Source organism: Carassius auratus, chromosome 25 (assembly GCF_003368295.1).
Source record: "Carassius auratus strain Wakin chromosome 25, ASM336829v1, whole genome shotgun sequence".
In the NCBI taxonomy this organism is placed as follows: Eukaryota; Metazoa; Chordata; class Actinopteri; order Cypriniformes; family Cyprinidae; genus Carassius; species Carassius auratus.
In genome coordinates, this window is record NC_039267.1 from 23069039 (window position 1) to 23086126 (window position 17088).

Genomic DNA, 17088 nt, shown 5'->3' on the forward strand with positions numbered 1-17088 from the left:
GGGAGCTGTCTGTAACCATTTAAGTTTGTTATAAAAAGCCTACTGTAGTTTATGTTTTTTAATTATTATACCAGAGCTTAATTCTGCTATGAGCTTATGTTCAATATGTGTAATGAAGAGAACTTCATTAAATAATGTCATTATAGGTATAAATATCAAAACACTTATACAATAAATTGCAGTGCTCTCTCAATCTAGGTAGGTTCCTGTCCAATGGCTAGTTAAAATGCAAAGCTATAATGTATGTTACAACAAAATTACATTTAGACATACTCTCAAAATATTAGGTCCACTTCCCTCACTGTAAAAACATATTTTTTTTTGTTACACCATATTTCTAGAAACAGGGTTGGGAACCACTATCCTTAAAATTAAATTTGAACGTGAACCTTGTTATGTTTTAGTTTACCTCAAGGGCATCCAAGATATAGGTGTCTTTGTTTCCGCAGTAGTTCCCATTTTGATATTTTTAGGTAAAACTGTTCTTGTCTGTGACTCATATAATGGAGGTCTATGGATACCACCTCAAAGAGCATGCATAGAGAAGTCCAAATTAAACAATTCCCAATCGTAAGTACACATTGATGACCTAAGACACGAAACGAGCGATTTGTGTAAGAAAACGAATAGTATTTATATAGTTTTTACCTCTTGTACACAACCACGTCCAACTGATTTGAGGGCGCTCGTGCTTCCTGTTGTGTGACATTTGCACGTGTTCTGGCTTAGTCTGCGCAAGCGCAAAAAGCCCTGGAAGTTATCTCTCGCGCTCAACCCTCAGATCAGTTGGACGCGGTTGTGTACAAGAGGTAAAAACGAAATAAAAACTGTTTGTTTTCCTACACAAACCGCTCGTTTCCTGTCTTAGGTCATCAATGTGTACTTACTAGGGCTGCACGTTCTCAAGTTTTTCATTAACCGTTAACCGAGGCCCTTAGCGGTTAATACTCGGTTAACCATAGTGTGCCATAGTAACCATAACCATAGTAATTTCCGGACATTGGCCGAAAAAAAAAAAGGAATGTCCTACAAAATTTAATCTCTCCGGCCAAATTGTCCTATTAAAACTGCCTAATAATGCCGCCCATTAACACAATCTGAATTTGAGAATAAGCCTAAAATGTATAAGGCAAAAGGTAACAAGCAGACTCCGCGGCCGCCTCGCTAAGGCTATGACTATGACTATGTTTGACACGTACAATATTTGAAAATCGATAATTATTTATTTATTTAAATTACATTTATATCTGAATTTATGTCAACCTATAGACTTTAAAATATCAAAATGTCATGAATTAATATGTATTTGTGTACAAAATGACATATAAACATATTTTCCTATTATACTTTGCCTGGAAACGCTTCCAACAAGGCGTCGGTTCTATTTCTAGCATGCACGCGTCGAGCCGCGCCTGAGCCGCGTGTCTCACGCAGGCAGTCGGCAAGCTCTAACCTGTTAACATGGGAGCCGAATTAAAAACAGACACGCCACGCAGCTGAGATGCTTTCGCCACGCATCCAGTGTGTCCTGACCGGCCTAATGATGCCCGGGTGTTGGCTGTTGAGATTACAACAACGAGGTTGTACTTGAAGTATATCTAAGCACTGTATTGCAATACTTGCATTTTGCCCCGTCACTCGTGTTAGCCCGCTTCATATTAGAAAAATGACTTCTTCTTGTGGACATTACAAATGTCTGGGAGCGCTCTGGCGGTCTCTGGTGGTGCAAAAATGTATTACAACTAAATTCAATGCACGCCATTGACGTCACTTGATGAAACAAAATGTTTCACTCGGTTACACAATTTTTAACGGTTAATCGGTTAACCGGTTAACCATGGACACCCCTAGTACTTACGATTGGGAATTGTTTAATTTGGACTTCTCTATGCATGCTCTTTGAGGTGGTATCTATAGACCTCCATTATATGAGTCACAGACAAGAACGGTTTTACCTAAAAATATCAAAATGGAAACTACTGCGGAAACAAAGACCACTACATCTTGGATGTCCTTGAGGTAAACTAAAACATACCAAAATTTAATTTGAAAGTGAGCTATCCCTTCAGTAATTATGCCCTGAACTGCACAGAATCATATACAGATATAATATACAGTGTATGCCTCTAAATAAAATATGCCTCTAGCAGGTTTTATTTTGAGACAGCATTACTGCAGCATCTTTTGCTATCAATATTAATTGGCATGTAAGTACAAATTTTGCACTTTACTACTTTGCTGTATATTCCACAGGCCAGGATGATTTTGTAGCCATGGAACAAGAAACTCCACTGGTTTTAGAAGGACTCTCACTCTGAATTAGCCCTACAAAGCTCTATATGCTTTCACCCAGACATAAAGGAAACCTTAGTCCAATATGAACACATTTGCTCCCTAACTAGCCTCTACTTGAGGCATGGTGTGTGCAACTAAATTGTCCAACCTATTTTTGGATGTCTGTACATGAGGTAAAACATAACCTTTAATTGAACTAATACTTGTTTTCAAAATGTGACTTAAGGATGTGGATGTGGATGTGAAGGGCAGGAGTTCCATGGAAACCCCACCCCCACCCCGGTCTGATCTTTGCCAAAGGGTGGTGAGCCAGGGAATACAAAGTCAGTGATCTGTCCCCTCATCAATGCTAGAAACAGTCTCAACATCTATCTAATATTGGGGTCTGTAAGATTAAGACAGGAATATCTCTTGGATGGGTATTATGAAGATTATGGTTTCAGTTCACATTTGTTATTTACTCCCTCTGTTCAGTTGTATTAGATTCATAGATTTGTATCCACATACAAAGCAAAACAATTAATTCACCCATTTCACTTTTAAAAGTTAATGCTTCTCAACCCAACCCTCTCATTCCGTTAACTCAGATGGGAGTGTTTTGTTTATTAAGAACATCACTTAAACTACGACTAATTACTGTAATGTGAAACAAATAAAGACTGGTACAGTTTCCACACCTCAAGAATTTAAGAGAGAAAAGTGTGTAAGGCACAGTTGAGTTGACACTGACCCTAAGACAACAAAAGAGTGTGACTCTTGTTGAAAACAAATCAATCAATCAGACCTACCATATGGCCAGGCAGTCCCCTGAGCCGACAGGAGGAAGATGATGAGTAGGGTACTGCAGGGTACAGAGATGTGGTTTGAGAAGAGAATGTGGCCTGCCCGCTGGGTGCGCCTCTTCAGCTGAACAGATAAAAACATGCTGCAATCTTAAGCTCTGTTTACTCTTTGAGCTCAACTGCTTTGACATCACCTCTCCTCTTTACTTCCCTCCCTCCTGACTCACATTTTCCCCCTCTCTCTCTCTCTCTCTCTCTCTCACTGCATACTCCCCTAAGTTTCTCTCTGTCCCAAACCTCTTGCATTCTTTACACTTACAGCACCCTCTCCCTCTCTCTTTAAATTTACTGTACTCAAAAGAGAATGTCTCTCTTTCTTCCTCTATTTCTCTCCCTTCCCTTGGTTTCAGGTTTCAGACTCCAGCATGCAAGAGCCTCCACTAATCAACAGCTCAGCTGTTACAACTCCCTCACTGTTTCAGAATAAGAGATATGTTCACTGGAAAAAAGGTTGTTTTTAAGACAAACAAAATAACTAATCAAGAACATCATTCTATTCTATTCTATTTCAGGAACAAATGGTCACAGACTCACAAAGCCTGACGTTTGACAAGTAGCATAAAGTCTGATTGAGTTTTCAACTTATATATGCCAAAAACTGCCCACTTAATTCTTAGTAAAGTACTTTCTATGCAATTGATCAGTGTCTTATATGACCATACAGCATGTTGTTTCAGCTCAGCGAAGCATGTTCAAAAACACATCATTTATTAGCAGGCAAAAGCTGTAGCATTACTTTTCAAGTTATACAAATATAATGTTAGTTATAAAGATATAATACATATAAAGTTGCAATGTTTTTAATAAGGATTGTCACAGAATAACTGCGAACAATGACTTTTATTTTGAAAGGTTTGCTGAAGTCCATGTGCAAACAAAGTTTCCACCATTACACTCTCTCTCTCACTCTCACACAGACACACACACACACAGACACATAAACACAATCTGAAGGCCGGCAACACATTGTAGATGTCTGTTTGTTATCCTGTGTTGTAGTGTGCCACTCATTGTCCTCTGTTTACTTTCATTGTATTGTATATTTAATTTTATATTGTCTTTTGTTTTAAAGTTTAATATTCAGTTATGCAGTTTAACATCAAAAGACAGGACACCAGTTCCTTTACAAATGTTAATAGATTCATCTATGTAACTAAGCATACACACATGTACTCAAAACTGTACTTGCATTGTGGTACACTTCTCACCAGCCAAACTTGTGCCCAGAAAAGGCTTCCATATTTAAAGTTTCTATTTGCCCAGAAGGGCACTTCCATTTTCAGTTACATTTCAGGGGAAAATCAAGAACAAGATTTCTCATTCTCCTAGTGAAAAATAAATATACTTAAATGTATTTGAAATACATTTCAATCATACTAAGTATACTACAACTACATTTTTCTATTTATGTACTTAATACAATTTTCTGCAATTGTATTTTAAGTATAGTTAACTGGTATACTTATGATGAATTGTAACAACTAATTTTGTACTTAACACATTTTAATTGTGCAGAAGTAGTGCTAAAGTACTATTAAAGATGTACTTAGTATATTTGATTGTGCTAAAGTGAAATTATTACATGTACACTATAGGTACACTTTAAATATTTTGCATTTAAAGCTGCAAAATATTATTTGCAATATATAATTCAAAAACCATAAAATCCTCATCAAAAGTGACATTAAATCACATTTTAACATTTTAGACTTAATATTAAGAAAAGTGCATTGTTCACAAGTAATAATATAATAATAAATTGTGTGTTTAGTTATTAGCTTTTTTTTGGGGGGGGGGGGGGATGTGCAATATAATGGAATAAGATTCCAGCGATTTTCTGCCAGTTGTCTGCTGAATACATACACTTTCCATCACAGACATTCAAATTGTGCACAACCAGGGGCGCATATGGAATAAACAGATGTTTCACCCAGTAAAGTTTGTTATGGTTCTCCATAGAGACATAGAGGTCATAATTTGGACTTTCCTTAGAATTTTCCTATTTTGGCTGAATGATTTCATCTGTAATATAGCCAATAAGCCCTGTAAAGAATTTGGAGAAGTGTACATATGTAAAAACAATCAATTTTGTGTACATTCAGTACTGACTTCAACGCAAATTCTGAATCGACCTGGGTCCTGTTTTTTTTATTGGTTTCTTATGACATACAAAATAATACACAGGATCATCTCATTGTCAAGCAAAGCCACCTTTACTTATATAGTACTTTACTACAGTCTCAAAACAGCTTTACAGTAATTTATAGAAAATAAACTGAATCAAATACATAATCAAATATAAGAAAAAATAATTTTTGTCTGCAAAGATTATAGTGTCATTGCTTATGTCAGGTAGGCAAAAGAGGAGAAATCAGATGTGGGGATAACAATAATTAATCAAAATTTACTGGCACACAGAAACAGGAAATAAAACATTGAAGGAAATGTTGAGGTCACTGTCAGGAAGAATTCCAGCCATGCAGTCCAGAGAATGGAAATTCAGAGCGAGCCACAGAGCAAAAAAAATAAATAAATTAATTAATAAAAAAAAAAAACTCACAACACTGATTGGAATGTTGTACCATACAGCCTGGGGCACCATTCTCATACGGTGATACTCACAGTGCGAGCAATATGTAAAAGCTCATTGTGAATTCAGCAGGTTGAGAGGAGATAATTTAAATATTGGTCACAGAGGATGCTTTCTACCTCCTGGGTGAATACTGACCTATTGTGCATTCTGTTGTGGTCACTTCCTGTTTGTTGCTGCCATGTGTCTTGAGTTTTAGTCCCGTCACATTGATTCTTTAATACTATTTTTTATCCTTAAATTTATTTCATACTGCATAATTTTCATTAAGTTTTCAATTACAGTACAGACCAAAAGTTTGGACACACCTTCTCCTTCAAAGAGTTTTCTTTATTTTCATTACTATGAAAATCTGGTAATTCCGTGGTGTTTAGACTGGATTCAAGAAGATCAATGATGACTTGACTCTGCTCATGAAGATCATTGGTGACCTGACTCTGCTCATGAAGATCAATGGTGACTTGTATTTGTTCATGAAGATCAAGGGTGACTTGCCTTTGCCCATGAAGATAGTCGGTGACTTGACCTTGCTCGTGAAGAACCCTGGTGACTTGCCTTTGCCCATGAAGAACACTGGTAACTTGACTTTGCCCATGAAGATCACCGGTGACTTGACTTGACTCTGGAGTGTCAACAGTGACTTGCCCTGACTCTGGAGTGTCAAACGGTGACCTGACTCGACTCTGGAGTGTCAACGGGAGCCTGACTCGACTCTGGAGGGTCAACGGGAACCTGACTCGACTCTGGAGGGTCAACGGGAACCTGACTCAACTCTGGAGGGTAGACTGTGGCTGTCATCTTGTGCCATGATACAGGGCTGGTGGCCATCTTGGGCAGTGGCACTGGGCTGGCGGCCATCTTGGGCAGTGGCGCTGGGCTGGCGGCCACCTTGTGATGTGCCACTGGGCTGGTGGCCATCTTGCACTGTGGCGCTGTGCTGGCGACCACCTTTTACTGTGGCGCTGGACTGGGGGCCATTTTGCACCGTGGAGTTGGGCTGGCGACCACCTTGTGCTGTGGCGGTGGCCTGGCGACCATACTGTGCAGTGGTGCTGGGTTGGCGGTCCTCCTGTTAGCAGACCCCGGTCCAGAATCGGCCATCCTACTGAGACAGAGACAGGAGTGTCTGGGGCATCCCACGGAAGCCGATGCTGCAAGTAGAAAATTAATTCCCAGAAACCAAATGCGTCCAACTGATCCATTTCCATTTCATTTCTTGCGTCAGATCAAGGCTTCATCTCATTGCTAGTTTTACTTGATCTTAGTGCTGCATTCGACACCATAGATCATGACGTACTCATAGATCGATTACAAAACTATACAGGTATTCAAGGGCAGGCTCTAAGATGGTTTAGATCCTTAGATCCGAATGCCATTTTGTTTATTTAAATGGTGAGTCATCTCATTTACCAGTAAAATATGGAGTGCCACAAGGATCCATCCTAGGTCCCCTTCTATTTTCAATATACATGTTGCCCCTTGGTAATGTTATTATAAAATACAGGATTAGTTTCCACTGTTATGCTGATGATAGTCCTCTCAACAAAACCAGATGAAACTTCTAAATAATCTAAGCTAATATAGTGTGTTAAAAATTTAAAAGTTTGGATGACCAATAATTTTCTCCTATTAAATTCGGATAAGTTCAATTTCAAGTCCACATGCACAGTACATACATACAGAATCGAAATTGCGTTACTCTCAGACCCCCGGTGCACACAGATAACATTAACATTAAAGCCTAAAATCTAGATCAAAATATAAAATGTAGATAAAACTATACAATAAGGGAATGTTAAAAAAGACATAAAATAAAATTTAAAATAAAGTTAAATAAAGCAGTTCAAGGCAAAAGGCAGATAGAGTGCAAATCAATTAAGTGAACTGGTGAAGGGCTCAAGCGCAGTTATTTTATTTAACTGACTGATGAGGTAGTGGAATGATGTCAGTTCCTTGGAGAATGAGGTAGTGAGCAGACCAATGCTGCAAAAAGTGACTGGGGCATGTCATCGTATATTAGTGTGTGTGTGTGGGGGGGGGGGGGGGGGGATGGGTGGGTCATAGTTCAGTGGTGCCTGGGGCAGAAGAGGGGAGGCAAGTTCGGGAGTGAGTTCAGCTTCCTGACAGCCTGGTGGATGAAGCTGTGCTTCAGTCTGCTGGTCCTGGCCTGGAGACTCTGCAGTCTCCTCCCTGATGGTAGCAGGCTGAAGAAGCTGTGTAATGGGTGAGTGGGATCACCTGCGATGCAGAGGGCTTTGCATGTGAGACGTGTTCCGTAAATGTGCTGGAGGGAGGGGAGAGAGACACCAATGATCTTCTCAGCTGCTCTCACTATGCATTGAATAGTCTTCTGGGAGGACGTATTGCAGGTGCCTTACCACACAGTGATCCTTACCTCGACAGGATGCTCTTGATGGTGCCTCTGTAGAAGGTGTACATGATGGGGGCCGGGGCTCTGGCTCTCCTCAGTTTGCGGAGGAAGTAGAGACGCTGTTGTGATTTCACAGCCAGTGTTGCTGTGTTTTCAGTCCAGAAGAGGTCCTCTGTGATGTGCACACCCTGGAACTTGGTGCTGCTCACTCTCTCCACAATCACACCGTTGATGGTCAGAGGAACGTGCTGAGTGTGCGCTCTCCTGAAGTCAACAACAATCTCCTTCATCTTCTCCACGTTCAGAGAGAGATTGTTGTCAATGTACCACTTGGCCAGGCGGCTCACCTCGCTCCTGTAGTTTGTCTCATCTTTGTTGCAATGAGACCCACCACAGTCGTGTCATCTGCAAACTTAATAAAGAGGTTGGAGTTGTGTGAAGGTGTGCAGTCATGGGTCAGCAGAGTGAAGAGGAGGGGGCTCCTGTCCTTGGGGGGGCCCAGTGTTCAGTGTGATGGTGCTGGATGTGTTGCTGCTGACCCGTACTGCCTGAGGTCTTCCAGTCAGAAAGTGCAACAGCCAGTTGCATTGCGAAGTGTTGAGCCCCAGCTGGATTAGTTTGTAAATGAGCTGTTGAGGGATGATTGTGTTGAATTTTGAACTGAAGTCAATGAACAGCATTCTGACAAATGAGTCCTTTTTGTCCAGATGGGTGAGTGCTGAGTGGAGGTTAGTGGAGATGGCATCATCGGTCGAGCGGTTGGACCGATATGCAACCTGGAAGGGGTCCAGGGAGGGGGGAAGGGCAGACTTGATGTGGTGCATGACTAGCCGTTCAAAGCACTTCATGAGGATGGGATACAGAGATATTAATTTTTGGACCAAAAAACTGTACACAGAATCTAGTAGGCTACAGTTTGCAACTACCTGTAGATAGATGTACTGTTACTTCCTCTACAGTCAGAAATCTGGGTGTTATATTAGACAGCAACTTGTCTTTTGAAAACAATATTTCTCATGTTACAAAAAACTGCATTCTTCCATCTTAGAAACATTGCCAAGCTACGAAACATGTTATCTGTTTCTGATGCAGAAAAGCTAGTTCATGCATTTATGACCTCTAGACTGGACTATTGTAATGCACTTCTTGATGGTTATCCTGCTTCTTTAATAAACAAGCTACAGGTAGTCCAAAATGCAGCAGCTAGAGTCCTTATCAGGTCAAGAAAATATGATCATATTACCCCAATTTTATAGTCTCTGCACTGGCTACCTATTAAGTTCCGTATCAGTTACAAATTATCATTACTTACCTATAAGGCCCTTAATGGATTAGCTCCTGCATACCTAACCAGTCTTCTACCATGTTACAATCCACAACGCTCCCCAAGGTAAAAAAAAAAAAACGCTGGACTTTTGGTAGTTCCTAGGATAGCAAAGTCCACTAAAGGAGGTTAGGAGGAGAGCTTTTTCACATTTGGCTCCCAAACTCTGGAATAGCCTTCCTTATAATGTTTGGGGTTCAGACACACTCTCTCTGTTTAAATCCAGATTAAAAACGCATCTCTTTCGCCAAGCATTCGAATAATGCATCTCATAATTTGTGACTGCAGTTGCATCTGATCAAATGCATATTCTTATTCTTTATCTTTGGTTAAACTAAATAATTGTACTTGGTTGGAACATCAGCTACGCTAATGATGTCTCTATTTGTTTCTCTATTCTGCCATGGGATTTACATTCCGTGGTAACTAAGATTTACACAAGCTCCAGTCTGGATCCAGAACACCTGAGAAGAGATGATGCTGACCCTCAGAGGACCTCAGATGATGCTAAGCCTGAATCAACAAACAGAACTAACAAATATTGCTACAAGTGTGACTGCATCATATAATAATGGCTGCTAATAATGTTCAACGTCTGGTTGACTACGTCTTGTATACATTTTTCAAAAAAATTCTGTCATATGCACACAAACTGACAAGTCACCACATAAGCTACTACTAAATATTGTAGAAAATTAATTTTCTGTAAAGTTGCTTTGTAATGATTTGTATCATAAAAAGCGCTATACAAATAAACTTGAATTGAATTGAATTGAATGATTAAATTGGCATTTTTAAGTGCAGAAGCTTGTGTCTGTACAGTAGAGGGTGCAGCAATATCAAACAAATATCATGGAGAATATGAAGCAGGAAAAGTAAGTTCAACACTATTCAGCAATAACAAAAATTTAAAGACAAATGTGTTATTTTTTCTCATTAGTATGGTTTAATAGGATATTAATAGGATATCAGTAGCACAGACATTGGTTCATAAAATATAATTAAATACAGAAATTATATTTTTCTTATTTAACATTAAATTATTGCATGTTTGCATGATATTCTGAGTTTTCATTTGACTGTTTTCATTCATTTTGTAGAATACCAAATCTGTTTTTGTACAGTTGAGTAAATGCATGTTCACATTTAGTCTAGAACTACAGTAGCATCATATTCACTCAGAACCTCTGCACTCACCTCAAATTTCTCTCAACATGGCATCAAGAGAACAGTCAGTCAGTACATGGGGAACAAAAAACTTGTTTGAAAAAAGTAACTCAGATATTTCTTCTAAATAAAAAACAAAAAAGTTATGCGTTTTAATTTAGAGCTAATTAAAAAGTAATCTGATTACATAACTTGTGTTCCTTGTGTGTGCCACCACCACTGTTACCACCAACACTTTTGTCAGATTAAAATCAAGCTAAAATATCTCACTTAAATTTGTGTATAAAAAATTGAGTATCAATTAGCAAGACAATTTTTTTCCATTACTCATAAAAATTATGCTTCCTTACTGAGTTTTCCAAACCTTAATGTCTAATTCACAATCAAAAAGGAACTTTTACCATTTCAACTGCATCTCTTTCACATCTGCTGAATGGAAGATTTTCATGTGTATTTATAGTTTATGGACTGCTTTGTTGGTGATAGACTGATCAGAGATGCCTTCTCACAGTTTCCAAACCCTTAAATCTGTTCTTAGCACCTTTGGCAGTGGTTTTGGTTTATGAGACTTAAAAATGGACAGCCATTTTTAGGTCTGTCCAGAGATGTTTGATTGAGTTTGTATCCAGATTTTGGTTGGGTCACTCAATAAAATTCACAGAGTTGTGCCCAAGTCACCTTAATGTTGATTTGCCTGTGTGCTGGTTGCAGAACCTGATTTTACCAAGTGAGACATGTTCCTGGGACAACATCGTTGTTGACCCTGGAACAACATTGTGATTAACCAATCAGATTTGAAGAACCAGTTTTTAGATTTTGTGAAGTTATGCTTAAAATCAGTGTTTGGTGCTTGTACGTCAGTGTCATTCATCTATCATTTCCTCTGATTTTAGGGATTACTCATGGTTAAGGTTAGGTTTAGGTGTAGGAATATGGTTAAGAATATATTTTTGGAGTAAAATGTTGTTCCAGGGTCAACAAAATATGTTGACCTAGGAACACTTCGAACTTGGCAAAATCAGGACGTGCTGTGCTGGTTCTTGTCATGGTCATTGTGACTCTCTTTGCTGCGTTCAGCTTTCCTTTACCCTGACCAGCCTAACAATCCCTGCCACTGACAAACAGGCCCTGTTCGACCACTTCTGGCCAGATTACGCCATGGTGCTGATTACCCTGTGGTGGGTAAAAGGGGCGGATCCCTCTGTCTCCGTCAAAGCATGAGCGGGGGGGATAAAGTTACAGCACACTAATATTAAAGGGATACTCCATCCCAAAATGAAAATGTTGTCATTATCCACTTCATTTCAAACCCGTAAAAGCTTCTTCAGAACACAATTTATGATATTTTGGGTGACAACAGGGAGGCTTGAGACTGTCCCATAGACTGCCAAATGAATAATAAGGTCCAGGGAAGTAGGAAAATCATTGTCAGAATAGTCCATCTACTATCAGGGATTCAACCGTAATGTTATGAAGTGATGAGAATTCTTTTTGTACACAAAGAAAACAAAAATGAACAATTCATCTTCTCTGTGTCTCTCCAAATCACCATAGCACCATTTTGACAAATCTGAGCAATACGCAGATGGTTTACCTTCTTCTGTGTCATCCGCAAAACAAGGAAAAGGTTTTTTTGCAAACAGCATATCGGCGCAGCAGAGCTGATATAGAAGGGCAGTCACAATCTGCCTACTGCTCAGAATTCCCAAAATGGCTTTTTGGGAAATTTGTTTTCTCTGGGTAAAAAAAAATTATTGTCACTTCATAATGTTACGGTTGAATCACTGATGACAGATGGGCTATTCTGATGATGCTTTTCGTACTTTCCTGGACTTTGTCACTATAATTTATTTGGCAGTCTATTGGACGTCTCAAGGTCTCAACTGGTTTTCATCCAAAATATCTTAAATTGTGTTGTAAAGACAAACAAAGCTTTTAAGGGTTCGGAACGACATGAGGTTAATGCGATTTTGCGGTGGAGTAACCCTTTAAGTCTGCTTGCACTTACTGCTGTTGTTTCTTTTTGTATTATCAGAAAAATATTTTGTCTGATAAGCATGCATCCTTGTACATCTTGCAATGATTACACATGTATTAGGTCAGTAGGTGGTCTTTTGTGGCTGCTCGAATGCATTCGACCACATTAGTGTCTACACCACGAAAGAAATCCAGACTAATGTGTTTTCAACTACCTCTTGAAGTGGTCGAAAGTAGACAAGCTCAAAACTTTTCACACCCTTTTAACAGTTGTATTTAGCATTGTCCAATAGTGATCCAATCGACCAAAACCCTTCGTAATACCAAGTGAAAACAGGGACACAAATTCTTGGTCACCTCTCTTACTAAGAGATTTTCTTCTTGGAAGACTCCTGGTTGTTCCAAAATTATTCCATTTAAGAAATATGCAGGGAATTGCACTCTTGTAAACCTTCGTTGCAGCAGAATGTTTTTGTAGCTTTCCTCAGATGTTTGCCTTTATACAATCCTGTCTCTGAACTCTTAGTTCCTTAGACCACAAGGCTATGTTTTTTTCTCTAATATGAAACCCATTATGAAATATTAGGTTTCATATTAGTTTTTTTTTTTAAATACTTTTTTTTTCTCTAATATGAAAAACATGTTTTTTTTTTCATTGAATTCATAAAATGTGATATTTAAATGTATTATTATTATTATTGATTAATACCCTTTGGAGATAACCCTCTATTGCAGTGGTTTTCAACCCTGTTTCTGGAGTACCTACAACCTGGGAAAAAGTGAAATGGGGGGGGGTCTTCTAAATAAAGGAGGCAGTCAATAATTAAACTAAATTTATGTGAGAGTTATTTTCAGATTTCATCAGTGCCTTCAAATATTAAATTTAATCTTACACTTGGTAAACAGCTTTTTTTTAAATCTTTTTTTTATGCTTCCCCATTCAAGGAGATGGGAGCTGTACTTGAATGACTGATTTTTAAATTTAATATGCCTTGATCACAATACCTGTTTCATAATTCCAAATGGGTAAGAATGGGTTGTAACAGGAAAACAAATGTCTGTTAACTTTCAGTCCTACAAATCAATTTGATCATTGTTCATACTTAAACTAAATATAGGAAGAATATGTGTGATATTAGGATGGATAGGCTCTTTCAGAACCTCTTGCACTAGGGTGGTAGAAGAATCAAGGAAGCTTCATTCCAAAGAACTCTTGCTTCTTTTCAAAGTAGTAGTTGAATCGAGCCATGGCATACCTTAGAAAGATTGAGAAAGAGAAAATAATGTGTACATCAATAATACATATTTATTGAAAGTAAAACCCTTTTTAAAAGCAACAGTCAGTAAAAATCACTAATAAAGCTTCTAACATCTAACAGAATATTTTTTAAATAATAGTAATAATGATACAATAAATAAAATAAAACTAATATATATATATATATATATATATATATATATATATATATATATATATATATATATATATATATATAGCACTCTAAACTAATGTTTTGTTATACAGTTTTCAGAGGCAACTCCTGTAGCGCTTGACAAGACGGACCAGAATCTGGCAATAAGATCAAGTAGCACATTTAAGTATCTTTTATAAACACTGTCCTGTTTTGATCCCCTTTATTGAAACGTTCTGTTTAAAATAGGCATGTAGATTCGGAAGTAAACGCCCACTGCTATGATTGGCTAACAGCTGTTTGTAATGAAGCCCATGTGGCGCTTCAGTGGTCAATGTAATTTAAGGAGCCTTAAGGTTAACAGGCCCAGTGGCTAGAAGAACTATAGCCCTACAAATTCATAGTAGTACACAGAGCTGGGTCTAGCCATATTAACGCTGATGCCTTGTTGGGCCGCTCTAATTGTGGAAACAGAAAGACTTGGGAGAAGGAGCTGTATCAAGAAAATGAGGTAGAACAACCTGCATGTGGAGCACTAAAGGTAGCTCATTTATTTCAGTAATTCAACTCAAATTGTGAAACTTGTGTATTAAATAAATTCAGTGCACACAAACTAAAGTAGTTTAAGTCTTTGGTTCTTTTAATTGTGATGACTTTGGCTCACATTTAACAAAACATTTCAACAAATTAGAATATGGTGACATGCCAATTAGCTAATCAACTCAAAACACCTGAAAATATTTGTATATTGTCATTCAATATCTACTTATTTGTATTTTTTATTCTTTTATTATGTGTTTTATGTTCTGTCGCTGTCATTCTGTTGTACTGCGGAGCTTCTGTCACGAAAACAAATTCCTTGTATGTGTAAACATACCTGGCAATAAAGCTCATTCTGATTCTGATTCTGAGGCTTCAAAATGGTCTCTCAGTTTGGTTCACCAGGCTACACAATCATGAGGAAGACTGCTGATCTGACAGTTGTCCAGAAGACAATCATTGACACTCTTCAAAAGGAGGGTAAGACACAAACATTCATTGACAAAGAAGCTGGCTGTTCACAGAGTGCTGTATCCAAGCATGTTAACAGAAAGTTGAGTGGAAGGAAAAAGTGTGGAAGAAAAAGATGCACAACCAACCAAGAGAACTGCAGTCTTGTGAGGATTGTCAAGCAAAATCGATTCAAGAATTTGAGTGAACTTCACAAGGAATGGACTGAGGCTGGGGTCAAGGCATCAAGAGCCACCACACACAGATGTGTCAATTAATTTGCTGAACCACAGACAACGTCATCAACAGCATCTTCAAAAAGCTGGTCAGCAGAAGGAAGCATAAGGTGCTCCAAAATTTCTTGGTAAATGGGTGCAGTGACTTTGGTTTTTAAAAAAAACACAATGGACCAACACCAGCAGATGACATTGCACCCCAAATCATCACAGACTGTGAAAACTTAACACTGGACTTCAAGCAACTTGGGCTATGAGCTTCCCCACCCTTCCTCCAGACTCTAGGACCTTGGTTTACTGGATCTCATCTGAAAAGAGGACTTTGGACCACTGGGCAACCATCCAGTTCTTCTCCTTGGGGAAGACTGCTGATCTGACAGTTGTCCCGCAGACAATCATTGAAAAAGACAATGAAACAGTTTGCGCCTTTCTACATTTGAAAATTTGCCCGTTATTATCACCTTTCTGTGAGTGAGGCGGTTAACTGTGAGTTGCTGCTCATTGTAACTACTTGGTCGGTCCCAAATTATTTAATATTTGCCTGTTAATTTTTTATTTTTATTTTGAGTGAATTTGAGTCGTGACATGTCAATGGAGAACAAAAACTGTTATGTGAACACAAGAAGGGTCAGATGTGTTCTGCAAGGTCCTGCAAACATACTGATGGACTACTTTGATGAAGTTTTTCTTACCTTTCTGGACATGGACAGTAGACCGTACACACAGCTTCAATGGAGGGACTGAGAGCTCTCAGACTAAATCTAAAATATCCCCCGTACAAAGGCCGGCTGGGTTTCTGCGCTCAACCTGCCTGCCACGTTGCTCAGCTGTGTTTGTTATAAAGGTTGCTGTCACATTTTATACAGGAATTGTTCATTAAAAAAATAAATAATAATAATATTTATACATTGTTAATTTTAATTAATTTACGCCATTTAACATAGTTAAATCCAGTATAAAAAAAGGTTTTAATTGCTTAAATTATTTCCATGAATGAATGTGTTAGCATGACTTTTTCATCATAGCATTTTTTACTAGCTATATTCATTTTCTGAAACCAAGCACCCTCTTTTTTTCTTTTTTTAAAACTATTATTTGCTCACATATCTCATACATCCTCTTTTTTATGGATTTATATTGGCTTCAAAAAATGTACATAACTTTATATAACTGAACATAACTTTTTCAGAAACGATCAAAAATATGCCATTACAACAGAAGAAAAATACAATAACAGGCTCTTCAAATATGCTCCATTCTTTGTTAATGTTTTCAAAAATTATTTTTCGCTAATTGTGGATTCTGAATGCATTGCCAAAGATTTCGCTTATGCTTCGCAGTTTTTCGTTTGGTGTTTTGACACAAACCTCTTGTGGGGGCGGGCTGCTGTGAGTGCAGGCATGTTTCAACCCAGTAACTTGACAACACACCGTTCCTCGCAGCCAAAAATCAGCCTGAGTTCAGTTCAGCTGGAGGGGGTTGGGGTTTGGAATTGTTCTGTATAGCTTGTGGGGATCGAAATAAAGGTGTGAATTTCTTGCTCTTTCATATGGACAGTGTCTTATGAGGGTTTCCAACTTGCAGAGCAGGATTTAGGACAACTTTAAAGAAAGGTTTGATCCACTTCAAACACATGCACATGCATTACAGACATGACAAAAAAGTTAGGAGTTTTGGGAGACATTATATTTTGTAGACTTTATGTAATTTAAAATGCACAAACCAGAAGCACAATATCTGCAGAGAAGTGCTGGCCATTCTCAAAACATAAAATATAAATTTTACTTCAATTTTCGATTTTGTGTTTCTGAGGAAAAAACAATGTTTAGGATTATAGAATTTATGCTAACGTGTATAAAATGCTTTAAAAACTATAACAGAGAT

At 38.2% G+C, this 17088-nt stretch overlaps 2 protein-coding genes across 6 annotated transcripts in view; both read right to left on the bottom strand.

Moving 5' to 3' along the window:
* Positions 1 to 3472, bottom strand: part of pamr1b (peptidase domain containing associated with muscle regeneration 1b) — a 121010-nt gene extending 117538 nt beyond the window's left edge. Inside the window, exon 1 of one of the 3 annotated variants that reach the window (XM_026203180.1) lies at positions 3084 to 3472. In XM_026203180.1, coding sequence (XP_026058965.1) covers positions 3084 to 3219 — 136 coding nt within the window. In that variant the 5' untranslated portion in view covers positions 3220 to 3472. The remainder of the gene's footprint in view (positions 1 to 3083) is intronic. The other 2 variants (XM_026203178.1, XM_026203179.1) reach the window with 2 other exon arrangements.
* Positions 3473 to 13386: 9914 nt separating this feature from the next.
* zgc:113516 (ETNK_euk domain-containing protein) overlaps positions 13387 to 17088 on the bottom strand; it is an 84365-nt gene continuing 80663 nt past the window's right edge. For 2 of the 3 annotated variants that reach the window (XM_026203184.1, XM_026203186.1), the window contains one exon: positions 13649 to 13822. In XM_026203184.1, coding sequence (XP_026058969.1) covers positions 13790 to 13822 — 33 coding nt within the window. In that variant the 3' untranslated portion in view covers positions 13649 to 13789. Of the gene's footprint in view, positions 13823 to 17088 lie in introns of all 3 variants that reach the window. The other variant, XM_026203185.1, reaches the window with a different exon arrangement.